The sequence below is a fragment of the Cricetulus griseus genome, assembly GCF_003668045.3.
Source record: "Cricetulus griseus strain 17A/GY chromosome 1 unlocalized genomic scaffold, alternate assembly CriGri-PICRH-1.0 chr1_0, whole genome shotgun sequence".
NCBI classification, from domain to species: domain Eukaryota; kingdom Metazoa; phylum Chordata; class Mammalia; order Rodentia; family Cricetidae; genus Cricetulus; species Cricetulus griseus.
This window is the reverse complement of record NW_023276806.1, coordinates 148099587-148114988: the sequence shown is the minus strand read 5'-3', so window position 1 is coordinate 148114988 and position 15402 is coordinate 148099587. Positions and strand designations below refer to the sequence as shown.

General features: G+C 35.5%; 2 protein-coding genes across 10 annotated transcripts in view; one reads left to right on the top strand and one right to left on the bottom strand.

The window, feature by feature from the left end:
* LOC100752430 (liprin-alpha-2) overlaps positions 1-9604 on the top strand; it is a 438469-nt gene extending 428865 nt beyond the window's left edge. For 7 of the 9 annotated variants that reach the window (XM_035450810.1, XM_035450808.1, XM_035450809.1 and 4 more), the window contains 5 exons: positions 409-584; positions 2089-2157; positions 4975-5134; positions 6306-6397; positions 8149-9604. In XM_035450810.1, the coding sequence (XP_035306701.1) occupies positions 409-584; positions 2089-2157; positions 4975-5134; positions 6306-6364 (464 nt within the window). In that variant the 3' untranslated portion in view covers positions 6365-6397; positions 8149-9604. The remainder of the gene's footprint in view (positions 1-408; positions 585-2088; positions 2158-4974; positions 5135-6305; positions 6398-8148) is intronic. The other 2 variants (XM_035450815.1, XM_035450812.1) reach the window with 1 other exon arrangement.
* A 1123-nt stretch (positions 9605-10727) lies between these two features.
* Acss3 (acyl-CoA synthetase short chain family member 3) overlaps positions 10728-15402 on the bottom strand; it is a 184821-nt gene continuing 180146 nt past the window's right edge. The window contains exons 14-16 of the mRNA XM_035451839.1: positions 14477-14576; positions 14217-14392; positions 10728-13311 (exon numbers count right to left, since the gene is read on the bottom strand). Of these exons, the coding sequence (XP_035307730.1) occupies positions 13243-13311; positions 14217-14392; positions 14477-14576 (345 nt within the window). The 3' untranslated portion in view covers positions 10728-13242. The remainder of the gene's footprint in view (positions 13312-14216; positions 14393-14476; positions 14577-15402) is intronic.

Genomic DNA, 15402 nt, shown 5'->3' with positions numbered 1-15402 from the left:
TGCATATATGTAAATGGGGAAGAAGAAGAGGGATGAGAACTAGGGGTATGAAGAAGGAGGGAGGTACAATTATCCCCATGTGGTGGCAATAGCACCCAATTTCAGCTAGATCCCAGGGTCCTTCTGTAAAAGTAGCAATAAATACTTTCAGACAGCATTCAGTGTGATAGGAATGCTATCTTTTCAGTAATAATAAGCTTCTGAGAATGCCAACTTATTGCGAGATTTAGTACAGCAAAGGCTGATGATCAGTAACAGATGTTCATGTAACAGAAAGGAGTCAACAGCTCTAGGGAGCAGAGGGAACAGCATATATGTCACATGGCCAGGGAGCAGGGCTCCTTCCAGCCAGGACTATGTTCATCCTGCAGAGGACTGTATCTTGACATGATGCATCTCTTTTCCTAGATGTCTTAGTGTGGAGCAATGACCGAGTTATTCGCTGGATACAAGCAATTGGACTTCGAGAATATGCAAATAACATTCTTGAGAGCGGTGTTCATGGCTCACTTATAGCCCTCGATGAGAACTTTGACTACAGCAGCTTGGCTTTATTGTTGCAGATTCCAACACAGAACACCCAGGCAAGCAAGCCCCTTTGTGCTGCCCTTCACTGGGTGTTGGCTATTAGAACAAGGGAAAACTTTAGGAAAATATAGGGCTGTGAATTTATCTTTCTTTTTTATCCTAAATTTATCCTAATTGGCACATATAACCATAGTAAATAAGAATGAAATAATGTGAATACACACACACACACACACACACACACACACACACACACACACACATTGTTAGGTTAGACATATATAGTTCCTCAGACATTTTTATTTGTTGTGATGAAAACTTTTAAAACACCCTGGCATAGTAGCACATACCTTAATCTTAGTATTCAAGAAAAAGAGACAGGCAGATCTTGACCTTGATGTGAGTCTGGTATATACACTGAGTTCCTGGCTCGCCAGGGCTACAGTTAAAATCAATCACTGTGTAGCCTTTCTCCCAGCCCCTGTCCTCTCTACTCCATTAACCACACAATCACACACTCAAGTCTGGGAGCTCTACTTCCCCATTTGCCTGACATCATGTGTATATGTCTCTCTGTCCCTGGTTTGTTCCCTTAATATAGTCATAATTTATTTCTGTCTCGGGGTTTTAATTTTAAGGTAATAAGTTGCTAGTCAAACACAGACTTAAAACTAGAAGGTCAGGGATGAAGAGATGACTCATGAGTTAAGAGCACTTATTGCTCTTCCAGCTGATCCAGGTTCAATTCCCATCACCCACATGTTAGCTCACACATCTGTAATTCAAGTTCCAGGGCTTCTGACACCCTTCCACAGGCATACATGCAGGCAAAATACCAATGATCATAAATAAAAATACTTTTAAAAAGTCAGAAATGCAGAATATCACATCTCCTCCAAAACAGCATCTGTGACTGGGGGCCTTTGGTCTCTGATAGGTAGTTCCTTCTCTTTACTTATTTAATTATACTTAAATTTGACTGAGTGATTTTGTGATTCCTAAATCTGGAGAGTTATACAATTCAGCAGAGTTCCATGAAAATTAAAATACCTCCAATCTACTGTTATCCAATCCATAAAAATAACATTTTAAGAGTTAGGGCTAGGGAATCCTGACATATGTGAGGTTTAAACTCGTCAAGGTGCTGCATGGCTGTAATTTTAGCACTTTGGTGGAAGAGACATGTTAGTCACTAGTTCAAAGCTACCCTGGGTTAGTGTCTTCACAGCCCTTGTGTTCATAATAAGATTTTGGCAAACGAAAAACAAACAAACAAACAAAACAAAAAATCTAAAGTTCCAAGTTTGGGAACTACCTGTTGTAAACTTGATAAAATCTATAGCAATACAACTTTATTTTATTTTTAACATTTTAAAGTTTACATAAAATGCTTGATTGGAATAAAATAAGCATTTGAACTAAAAGCTCTTTGACTATGGCCATTTAGGCAAGGGTATTTCCCTACTAAAACATGTTTCAGAAAACATCTTCAGATATATAAAACCTCTATGTTTTTAAATTAAATGTAACTTTAATGACAGTTTTATTTGATGTCAACAGGCAAGGCAGATTCTTGAACGCGAATACAATAACCTTTTGGCCCTGGGAACTGAGCGACGACTGGACGAAGTAAGTTGTCACCTCATTTTCAGTAGTACCTTACAACTTACAATGGTCTTCCCCAGAGAAGGGTACACTGATTGGTTTCCCAATAACGAATGGTCTATCCTAAATAAACATAGATACAAGCACAATCATGTAGACCGAGCAGGTTATATGTAGGAATATGTATGGTCATACATGTATGCATGTAATAACAATTATTGAAAAAAGAAGACATGAATTTGAAAGAGAGCAAGGAAAGGTGTTATGGAGGATTTTGGAGGGAGTAAAGGAAGAAATGTAATTATATTGTAATCTCAAAAATAAAGAAGAGGCCATGAACTTGAGGGTTGGGGCATGGGAGAGATTGTAGAGAAAAAAGTGAAGGGAAAATGTTGCAATCATATTTTAATTTTTTAAAGTACCTTACAGCTTATAGGAAGAAGACAGCACATCTGTGCTCTGAAGGAATGGTGATTGGTTGCAAGTGAGCCAGTTCTATGTGTAGCATCTAGAAACTTGTATTTATTCTTAAATTTTAAGTTACATTTCTTAGTTTTAACATTTATTTAGCTCTAAGATTCATGAATGTTATCACTTTGGTAATAAGACATTGAAAATTAACTTCAAATAAGACACATCTATGAGTAGTGACCATAAAGTTTCAAGACACAGATATTTTAATTTCCAAACAATTAAAACACTAATATTGGTAACTCCAACTTTTAAATAAGGAATGTGCTTGTTTTCTAAGTCACTAGTCCTCTCCAGAAACTTCCAAATATTAAAACAGAGAAAATAATTTTGTTGAATTGGAAACTTCGTAATTTTATCTAGGGATGTTTAGTTTTCTTAAAAATAAAATAAATTTCAAAAGATGTAGTCTATGGTGGTTATATTGAGTACACTAAGCCCTGAGAATGATATACTCATGGTTAAGGGATTTGGAAAACAAGGAATATGTAAGAAGATACCTGAAATGATTGAATGAAATAGAGATTGCATTGTCCTTGATTGACAGATATATTACGAGAGCACTTAGAAGAAATTTTTTTCTTAAATAATATCTTTCTGGTAGAAATTAAAAGGAAACATCGGAATAGAGTAGAAAACAAATACATAATTCTTGTAGAAAGTATTTGCATTCCTTGGCTACAAAGGCAGCTGTTGAAAATGATGTTACGCTGAAAATGTAGCTCAGTAAGTAGGGTGTGCCTAGAAAATGCAAAATCCTAGGTTTAATCCTGTTTCACAAAAAAGCATAAAATTAGAATGAACTTGGAAAATCATAAAATACAGCAATAATTCTATATTCAAATGAACAAGGAAATGACTTTGCTATTATTATAAAACCATGGTGTCATGTGCAATGCAATTTTAGAAACTTCTAAACAACCCTCCCTAACTCCTAAAATATTTGAAATATTCTCCAATCAGAATGATGTCTATTCTCCAAAATTATATATATTTTCCAAAACACAGTTAAAGTGCTGAAAAGATAGTTTAGTCAGTGAAGTGCTTGCCATAGAAGCATGAAGACATGAGTTTGAATTTTCATTAACAGTAGATAAAGCCAGGGAAGACACTACTCATCTGTGGTTTTGGGCACTAAAGTGGTTGAGACAGAGGATCAAAGGAGTTTCTTGCCAGACAAATTGAGCAATCTCAAGGTATAAAAACAGCCCTGTCTCAAAAATATGATATATAATGATTAACAAAGAACTTTGGTCCATATACAGACATACACATGAACACATATGCATATTCCGTATACATGTACATGCACAAAAACAACACATGACTAAATAACAGCATCATTTGTCCAGTGTTTGAATATGAAAACTAAGCAACTGGCTTTAAGTATAGTGAATTTACTCCCGGGGTCTATTGGCCACATTTATATTGGCCATAACAATTCAAATTGAACTAATTTGAGAAGTTCTAATGTATGTTTATTGAGAAGATTTTTTAATTTATTTTTCATTTTATATACCAACCCTGGTTTCCCTCCCAACCTTTCTGCCACTCCCAGCCTCTCCATGTTCACACCCCCATCCCCTCCTCAGAGTGAGTAAGGCCTTCCTTGGGGAGTTAACAAAGTTTGGCATATCAAGTTGAGTAAATAACAAGCCCATATCCCCTGTACCAAGACTGAGCAAGGTATCACACCATAGGGAATGGTCTCTAAAAGGCCAGTTCAAGCACCTAGGATAGATCCTGGTCCAATTGCCAGCCCCCACCCCACCCAACAAATCAAGCCACATAACTACCACCCACATTTAGAGGGTCTAGTTTGGTCCCATGCAGGTTCCCCAGCTATCAGTTGTAATTTAAAAAGGAACACAAAGACATCATGCTACAGAGCTCAAATACAGTCTGCTAGATAACCTAAGCAACTAAGTATATCAGCTCAAATCAAAACTCCACAAGCATGAAGTGTAACCAAATAAATCCAACATTCCATTTAGATTTTAAAAAAGTCTTTCACACTTTATGATTTCAAGAATATATAAAGGTGACAAACTTTGGATTTGGAATCATCTTAAAATTTTATTTAAAAAACATTACTGTCTGGGGGGATGGGAGACAGGAAAAGGGATTGACATGTGAAGCAAGCTTGTCCCTAATTTGAACTAATAAAAAATTACAAAAAAAAAACATTACTGCCATATTTACTGTCTCCTTCTGCAAACAGCAAAGTAGTTCAAAATGAAACAAAGCATTCCTAAGTGGACTTGACAGAATGAATTTAAATAAACTCCATCACATGCACCTGAGCACACAGATATATAAACTGTAGCTTATTTGTTTTCATGACATCAAATTCTAACTGTATACCGTCAGAATGATGACAAGAATTTCCGACGTGGATCCACCTGGCGAAGGCAGTTCCCTCCTCGAGAAGTCCATGGAATCAGCATGATGCCAGGGTCTTCAGAGACATTACCAGCTGGATTCAGGTTAACCACAACATCTGGGCAATCAAGAAAAATGACGACGGATGGTACAGTAGTTTTACATTTCTGTTATGAAGTATAACACTTGTTTACCTGGAACTATATGATTCTTCAACTTTGCAAAGCCTTCTGCAATTGATTCTTTTCTTGAGGTGTTTTGCTCTGCTTGAAATTTACTTTGCTTTTTATCAAAAAGACCATTTGTAAACAGCCAGTGCATGAATCCATTAGATTTTACACGCATTTGAAAAGTAATTTACATCCCCCCAAAACAGTTCTACTAATGTCCACATCTAGGAAAATATAATACACATATGCATGATTTGCATTTCTTTACTCTTCTATTCCCAAATTAAATAACTCATTTAAAATGGAGGTAGAATTTCAAATGGAATCCTACCTGAAATGGGAATTCACTGTACTGGCACTTTTCTACATTGAAATACTACAAATTTTATGTTTTATCCTTCAAATCCAGATTCATCAGAAGTATTTTGTTGCTGACCAGGCTGAAAGCTTTAACAAGCACAAACATGAGAAGAGAATTAACACACACACAAAACCAACAGTGATTTCCCAATTACATTTCTTTTTGTGGACATTAGACTTGTGCCATATCCTTCACAAAAGAAAACAGTCATTCTGCAGAGACAGCTCTGAAATAGTAAACCTAACCCTCAAATCATTCCTGTTTGGTAGGCAGTAAAGAAAAATAGTCTTTCTCTTGTTAAGATAATAATCTAGACTCTTCATTTCTTTTCAAGCTGTTACTGCAATTAAAATTCTTCTAAGCATAAAGTGTCTTTGATCCACATTTCTTTTAGCATGTTAATATCTTGGAACTTGTTATTGAGGTTCATGAATAATTTAACACGGTTAAAATTAGTATAGAAGTTTGTCACTACACAGAGGGGAAAAAAAACACAATTCCCAATACTGAGTTCTCTGAGAGTAATCTTTAAAACAAAAGCAGCCTCACCTGGGGAGGGACTTTGTTACAGAGTTGATCTAAGGAAGGATATATAGCAATGGGAGAGTTCAGCTGAATGGCACTGGGGTAACTTTTCATTTAGTCATTGGGTCTAGAGATGAGGAACATGAGTGGCTCCTGTCTGAGAAAAGATAGTCTACTAATATGGTCAGGATCCCTTCACGCAGAGAAAACCAATTCTCTCATCTGTTGCGTGAGACCTGCTAAAGCCCTTTTCTCCTTCACAGTTGCTTCTTCAAGACTGCAGAGGTTAGACAACTCCACTGTTCGCACATACTCATGTTGACAAGCCACTCAAAGGAGGCAGCACTGACCTGCTGTGAGTAGTTTCTCTTGGCTGACCAACAACAAACCAAGAGAAAGACGGGGTTTACAGAGACTAGTCCATATACCCCATGACCTAGCAGTGTAGAGGTGTGATCACCCTTAAGAATCCTTAAGGCATAATTCTTCATCTAGCATTTCCTATCATTACCGGTCTTCTGTGTTTAGCAGTCCGCCTGTTGAAGACATGTCACTCAGTCCATCCATTAATGGGTTGCTAAACATATTACTTTCAGTGGCATTTTATGTTGACTCCTATAAAGTGTTATTAGTAAGAGTCTGACATTTGAATCACAGATTTCAAGTGTCTGTCTTAGAAGGAAGCCAAAATAGAACAATAGGAATTTATGCAAGTTTACAGTCAAATAGTGGAAAAGGCAGGAAATTAGATGTGAATTAATATTAACAACACAGTTGAAAATAAAAATATTGAATTTCCAATATCTTGTTATCCATCATTATGGTTTATGTTTGTTGAAATCAAGCATTAATTTTCAGAATCTAATAAATGTAGCTTAGGAGCAAAATTTAGAAGAATTGGGACTAGAAATTACATAAAACTTTGTTATATCTTATGTGTATAAGACATAAGGCTTTTATAAGTAATTACTAAACAGGGGAAGGTATTGCTTTATCTATATAACAGAATTTTCTTTTAAAACATTCTTATTAGTAAAAGTGGTTTATTAGATTTAGACAATTCAAATTTTTGAAAATACTTTAATCTAAAATTTAGTACAAAACTACACCCTTACATGGGTCACTAACTGATGAAACCAAAATTAAAAAACATTCAAGTTATTTAATTTCACAAAATACTCTATGAATACAAAGTTTTTTTATTGTGATATACTGTTTGGTCTTATAAGACACGACTTACAATATATAGTCACATTGCTAAATAAGAGACTTCGAAAATACTCTTTATAAAAGATTCAACATATAACATAATAATTTTCTCAGAAATTTAATAGTTTGCCAGCTTATAAATGACTAATATGTTCAGTAGTGCTTGCTGCTTAGCTCTAGACTCATGGGTAGAATTACTCTTGAACTATTTGCAATTATTCCCTGCATGACATTCTAGTTCATATTTCCTAGTTTTTAATCTTTAAGTGTAATAAAAATGTTTATTATTAGGATAATCACAGACAATCCTTACTTTCATTTTGGTGAGAAATAAAAATGACTGTTGTGAACAATGAAATCCAATCATACTTTTATCAATCTATTGTATCAGTAAGAGTGATTGTGAGATTTTCCTGTGTTATGTCATGATTGTAATCTGTGGTGAAGTACATAACAGCTAACACAGAAACTTCAAATGTGCTATGTTTTATATTATGTCATGATTAAAGAAAAACATCATTTTAAGTACTCTAAAATATATGAACTAGAATCTAAATCTATTCTATGGAATAGATCAATTCAACCCAATTTAATCATTAGCAACCTATTACAAATTCAGAAGGCATGCTGACATTTAATGTGACTATCTTTGTTTCTATTACAGCTGTACCTTTGCCAAAGTTGAATAAATCCTACTTAACACTCCTGAAGTAAATAAGTGGAGACTAGTAAATGTCACACCATCTACTACTAGTAACTTCCTAGGTAGTTTTCTTTGCATTGAGGTTTTTAGAACAGACCTATGAAGGCTGCATGGTAGCATACCCCAGAGAAACAGTGTGGGATTCACTCTCTAGGAGCTGTCAGTGAGCTCATGCTATACATTCCCTTTTACAGATGTCATCTTTTCAGTCTACACGACCTAACGTGCACTACTGCCTAAGAAGACAAATGGAGAAACTCTTTATGAAGACTGAATTCTAAGGAAATACTATAAGTAATGGTTTACCAAATGTTAAACGCGTGATTTTGGGGGGAGTCGGATAATAAGTTTGATTAGTTTACTATGATTGTAATAAAATGCTTAAATCATCTGAAATATGAACATCATCCACATCATAAACTGTACATCTGATGCTTTTATGAGATGGAACTACTTGTTTTTTCATGTTGTAATATAATAGGCATTTATGTATTACTGTGTATCATTTCTTTTTAAATGTGTAAGTCTTCTGTAAATGGATATAAATATGATTTTTTTAAAAAATAAAATATATGGTTCATGGAGTCTCGAGTACAAACATTGAACAATTCCAAGTCCTGTTTGTATTTTACCATTCCACCATTTTTACGGTTTCTGAATTGTAACAGTCAATCAGTATGTTTCCTAGAAGCATGTTTCATGCTTCAACATGCTTCTCCTTCAAGTCTGTCAAACCTTAAAGCTGAACACCTGCCTCTGATCATGTAACAAAACATTTAAACCAGTAGAATGACTTAACCTTGACCTGGATCCAAAAACAACCTTTAAAGGCAATCAGGGATGTGATGCCCTCTCTTTGTAGAAAAAGCACTGTGATGGCTCAATCTACTTTTCAACAGAAAACAAAGCCAAACTCTGTTTACAAGCATCAAATGCAATGATTTTAAGAATTTATATTAAGAAAACCATTGTCTAATCTTGTTGCCTGTGGACCAAGAAACACATACACAGACACACCACACACACACACACACACACACACACACACACACACACACACACACACACACACACACTTTATTAAGAACCACATGTTCATTCAAATACCCTGAACTGCCAGCCAGCACTGGATAGTGAGTGTCAACCACTGTAGAGTCTCTCTCGCCCATCTCCACTAGGGAAAAAATACAGAACCCCTTAGCACCCCCCTCCTTTTTAAAAATCACTCTTAACAGGGCATTAGCCAGAGTCAAATCTATGCCTTTAGCTGAAATGACTTTTTTGTGACCTCCTTGAATTCATTCTCATCAGAGGAAATAAGACAGAATGATGAACATATATAGTGTATAAAAGTAGAGAAGAGTCATCTCTTTCTTGTGGCTTTAATTGGTGGTGTCACTGTTGCTTATTTCTTGTTTATATGGGAGATTTCAAAGTGAAACCTATTTAATAATACCATTGATCTAACTGCTGTTTTCCTGCTGCTTGGTCTTATTAAATGCAAGACCTGTCATTAGTAATTTTTTTGTATTTTAATTTGTTATATTTGCACGTACATTTGTTTTGATGTCTATTTTTGTTTAACAGATTCAATCAAAAGGTAATGGTAACAGAAACCCACTCCATTGTCAATAAAAAATGCTTCCAGTTTTCTGCTTAAGCTTTCTTTTCTAGTAGCATAAAATTTAACAATTTTACTCGAATTAAAAAATCATTCAATGATTTCCAATGCCATTTTGTCCAAAATTAAGTCTGCCACTAGAGGGAGGTCTAAACCAGCTGATGGGACTATTTTGGAATTTTTAAAAAAATGTTGCTTGAGAAAAACCAGTGTGAAAGAAGCAAAGGGCAGCTAATAATGAGAATGAAATAATCTAAATGAAATATGAAAGAAACATTGATATTCATATGCTAGAAATATTTGTATTTATATACCAGTATGGCAATCAGTTTTGCAGAGCTGCAGTGAAATACTTGTGATAACTAACTTATAAAGAAGAAGAGGTTATTTTGGATGATATTTTTGGATGATCAAGCCTAATAACTGGCAAGTCTGCAAACTTTGGGAATCAAGTGGGGTGGAATGGCATGGCAGGAGGGTGTACAAGAGAAAACAGCTGGCCTCATGGACACGGAAAATAGAGAAATATGGGGCTAGGGACACACCCTTGGGAGGGTCAAACATCAATGGCCTAAGCATTTCCCCTCATCATCATCAAACTGACCAGGCACTCAGCATAGAAGTTTGGGGGGAAATTCCATATCCAACTATAGCAACCAGTCACTCGGTCACCAAAATCAGTTTCTTCTTTTTAAATTACATTTTTAAAAGTATTGGTGATATGTACTAGGTCCTAATGGTGTGATGTAGAGTGTCCAACCACTTTCCTAAAGAAAATGTAAAATATGCTTTAATGTATAAGGAAATTTTAGTCAGATTTGAAAATCAGTTTCATGGATTGAATTTCTGGATGGGCTTTGTTGTTTTGTTTTTGTTTGTTTTTTGTTTTTTGGTTTTTTACCCTTTTGACCATTAACATTAGGAATTGAAATATTTTTAGAAGATCAGACCAAGCCCTTTCAAATACAGTTTTATATCATAAGCCTACCTTTTGACATGTAAAACAAGTTTCATTTACATCTGTTCAGTGTATTTTTATGGGGAAAAATAAATCGCCACAATCTCTAGGTACTAAAAGTAATTTTATTTTAATTTCTCAAATTTCTTAAAAATTTAAAAATTGCATAAAATACAAGATCACACAGAATCCATTTAGGTAAATTTAAGTATGCTCACATTTCTTAGATTTTATTATTGCTATCAAAGACACACTCAATTCAAAATAATTTAGATGCAATTTGGCAAATAAAAAAGTATGGTGAAGTTTAAAATGGGATGTTATTAATTTTCTCCCCAAATTTTAAGCAGTCTGAGGACTAAGTTATATATTTCATTCCTCATTTTTTTTTTATTTTTGGTTTTTCGAGACAGGGTTTCTCTGTGCAGTTTTGGAGCCTATCCTGGCACTTGCTCTGGAGACCAGGCTGGCCTCACAGAGATCCACCTGCCTCTGCCTCCTCAGTACTGGGATTAAAGGCGTGCATAATTCCTCATTTTTGCCACATGAATGTGACCACTGTTTCTGGAATGTACTTGAGACATTCCTCACTGAAAACTAAGAAACAGCTCCTCCCAAAGTGTGATGCACATGTTTTGTTTGTTTGCTTGCTTGCTTGTTTGTTTTTAGATTCCCACAAGTGGAAAATAATGCAGGCCTGTTTACTGATGTGTCCCTTCAGATCTGATAAAGAGGAACATCTACAAATGGTCCAAAGATGAAATCTTTACCCAATCCTTAGAGCTGCCTGAGTTTATAAATTGCAAATGAAAAATGATGAATTCAGTTAGAATATCCAACTCATGGGGGGCATGAACTGTATTGTAATGCTAACATATTAAAATAATTGATTTGTAAACCCTACAGTTTTGATAATGTATAAAATTTATACATACAATGGAAAATTCAAGGAACTCAAGAGCTTCCAGTTTTAAAATGTCTAGCCAGTTGGTTTGACTGAGGCTATCAAAATAAAGATGGTAAAGCAATTGTTTTCAGATTTATCAATGAAGAAGGTAATTTAAACAAAAAAAAGTTTCCTTTGAGAAGTCACTTACTATCTAAGCAGCAGTCCACAGATGCCTATAAAAAGAGCTTCTATGTAAGATACACAAAATCCTATGACAAGCAAATTCTAACCTGTTACTTTTCATGTATTCAGACTATTCTGATAGAACATCATGCTCATCATAATATTTGTTTCGCAAAACCTGAGGAATTGGGAAAGTGTTCGGAGAACACTCCATGATTCAATGAACACAGGATTTAAATGCATGATCTCATGGATAACACATGGAGAGCTCTAACCTAGTTAATTATTTCTTTCTACTCTAGTTAATGGATATATTTCTATAACCTTATGAAAGACTCATTTTCATGTTTTTTGAAAATGTTCAACCACTTTATATAGAAGCATAGACAGGAATAGATGTTACAGCATAATTTTTTGATGAGTTAACATTCATTCAAAGTTAAAACTTGCAACAAAAGCAGATATTCAGGGTTCTCTTGTTACCAAGAGGCTCTTGCATTGCAGTTCAGTCTCTCTCTTGATCCATATTTCTAATGGGCTGCCTCCTTGTAGGAACACATGGTTTCTAGTACTTAAATCTCCCTATTGTTCTTAAAAATCACTTGTTGGGATATGTGGCTCAAGGATCCACTGTAAAATCATTGATATGCTGGAGTATAGCTCAGTGGAAGAGCATTTGCCTAACATGCACAGGTTCTAGGTTCAATCCCATAAGAGAAAAAAAATGCTAATTTGGAGCTAAGTATGGGGGAGTTCATGCCTCTAACCCCAGCAACCAGGAGTTAGAGGCAAGAGGTCCAGGGTTTCAAAGTCAGCCACATTTACATAGCAAATGTGAGCCAACCTAGGAAACATGACCTTTTCAAAAAAGGAGGGGGGGATAAAAAATAATGGGGGACTCGATATTACCCAGAAAGTCTATGATTTTTAGAATGAGATGAAAAAGTCCCAATTTCTCTTTATATCATTCTTCTTACCACTCCATTCCATTTGTATGTCATTTCCTTGATGCCATCGGAAGATATCAAGATACACACAATCAACTGTGGCAGGGAATTTGAGGAACCTTCATCTCCACAAAAGGTTTAGTGGGAGGCTGTCTAGTTTCACTGCCAGACACATGCCTCCCCTTGCCCAGTAACAGACAACCTTGTAATGGTACTCCATCGTAGGGCCCTATGTTGCTAGGCAACCTTGTCTGTCTAGACGATTATCTCAAACCATTAAACAACATTTGAGTTTCCATAACTTTTTTAGATTATATTCTGACTTTGATTTTAGTTTAGATTTTGATCAAAGTGTGGCTAAATTTTATCACCCAAAAGTGTGTTTATATTACAGATCCTTTCAATTAAAATGTGTTTGTAAGGCACATGAATTTATAAAATCATATACCAAAGACATTTTCTTTAATATTTGAGATACCATATAATGATCCATGTTACAGGAAAGAGGTGACAGTGTGAACTGGCTCACATAACAACAGAAAATATAGCCTCTTCTGGGGGCTACTAAACTAATCTAAGGCTCACAGTTGACTTGATAAGGATTTTTTTCAAGTGTTTATTTATAGGAAATAAACAACTTAAATCCAGTTAGAAAATCAAGACAGACTGACTGGAAATAGTAAATAAATATCACAAGGTCTGCCTCAGCACTTCTTCTATATGACCAAAAATGCTGGGGTCCTCGATAGTAGGAGTTACCTGAAAAGAAATGGACAATGTCAGATGATTGCCTTCCCTTGAACTTCTCCAGGACTTTTTGCACTACAAACAGCAACATGCTTTGTTTCTACAATCTATCTTTTTAATTTTCTTTTATTTTAATTTTTTTGATTTTTTTTCTTGAGACAGGTCTCATGTAGTGTAGATTGGCTTATGTAGCAGAAATCAGTCTTGAGTTTCTGATTTGCCTGACTATGAGTTATAACAACAATTATTTTATGAACACAGACTAATTATGTAAAACGGGGACCTTCAAGGACAATACTTAAAAATTTATCTTTTGGAATAGTTAAGGAAATAATGTGTTTAGAAAAATGTTTAGTATTTCCACATAATCTCCAGAATTTATGTTTATTTATTTGGTAATTCACTCAGACAATGACTTTACCATTGTGTTGATTTTTTTGATGAAATTATACATGTTCATGACAACAGCATGCAATGACATTGAATCAGTCTAAAGTTTCTTAAGAAAATTGTCTCTCTTAATAGTATCAATAATTAGCACTGATATATTAGAACATCATGAACTTCTCAATTACTTCAATTTCTCATCACAGATGGCCATTAGTGATTATAATGAAGCAATATATATATATATATAATATATATATATATATATTTCAAAGGAATGAATTTCTGCAAGTCTGTTTGAAATTTACAAAATTGCTAAAAGCAAAGTTTACACATCAGCTCCTATAAGTGAAGAATGGAATTTTTACCAGTGTATCTCCCTCAAACTGTCATTCTTAACAGAGAAGGAAGAAGGTTTGCTGGGGTAGAATTCATGTTTGAAAACCTTAATTTAACAGAGTTTTGCTCGTGCCACACACACGAGTAAAAATCATTTCAGGACTCAACATTAGAGATTCTGAATTATTTACCTTATAAGGCTTGCCATTCACCAAGGCAGACAGTGTAGACCGTGGAATTTTGCCCGACCTCGTTTTGGGTAGCTGTTTGACAAAAACTGCATTTCGAAATGCAGCCACAGGACCAATGCTCTGTCTAACATGTTTCACAATTTCTTCCAGAACTTGTTCTTCTGTTACATTTATATCTAGGGAAAAAATCAAGCTGGTAAGTTCCAAATTAATGGCAATCATTCAGACCCAAACAGTCAGGGAAGACAAAGTTGGCTCACCTTTTTTCAATACGCAGAGTGCTAAGGGGACATGACCTTTCAAAGGGTCTTCCTTGCCAACCACAGCACAGTCAGCCACAGTGCCATGTGAAAGAACTGACTGGAATAAGAAAATCCATGTCTTTAGAATATATATGTTATTAGGATATATATGCACATAATCTTAATATATAAGAAAAGAGGACCATGAAATCCATAGCTGCTTTCTGAAATTTCTTACAGGTTAACACCATTTCATGTGAAGCAATAAGTTAGGATCCCCATGGTGGGGCTGACAGTAACAAAGATAAATTTCTTGGTTTACCTGGAAAGTAAAGGGATTGTTTTTTTCACCTTAATTGCTTATTAATGAAGTCCAAGAAAATATGTTGTGTGTACCATATGTAAACTAAGCACATGGACCTTTTTAACAGGAAGCCTTGGAGGTATTTGACTGGGTATCAGAGCTGTCTACCTAATAAGTGTGTATTTCAGTGGGACCCAAGCATGCTCCAAAATGAAGAAGTGGATTTGCTTTTGAGGAATAATGCTTTTGAGGAATTCTATTCAGTGAGTGGATCCTCCAACTAAAGAGGCTTTCCAAACACTTAGAGGAGGAGAAATGATGAGCAAAGGGGTCAAGACCAGGCTAGTGAAACCCACAGAAACAGCTAACCTGAACAATGGAGAGCTCTTGGTCCCCAGATTGGGAAACCAGCATGGGACTGATCCAGACCCCATGAACCTGGGTGTCAGTGAGGAGCCATCAGAAACCTATGGGGCCTCTTGTAGTAGATCAGTACTTATTCCTAGCATAGGAATGGACTTCAGGAGCCCATTTCACATAGAGGGATACTCTCTCAGCCTAGACACAAGAGAGAGGGCCTCGGCTCTATCCCAAAACATATGACAGACTCTGAAGACTCTTCCATGGAAGGCCTCACTCT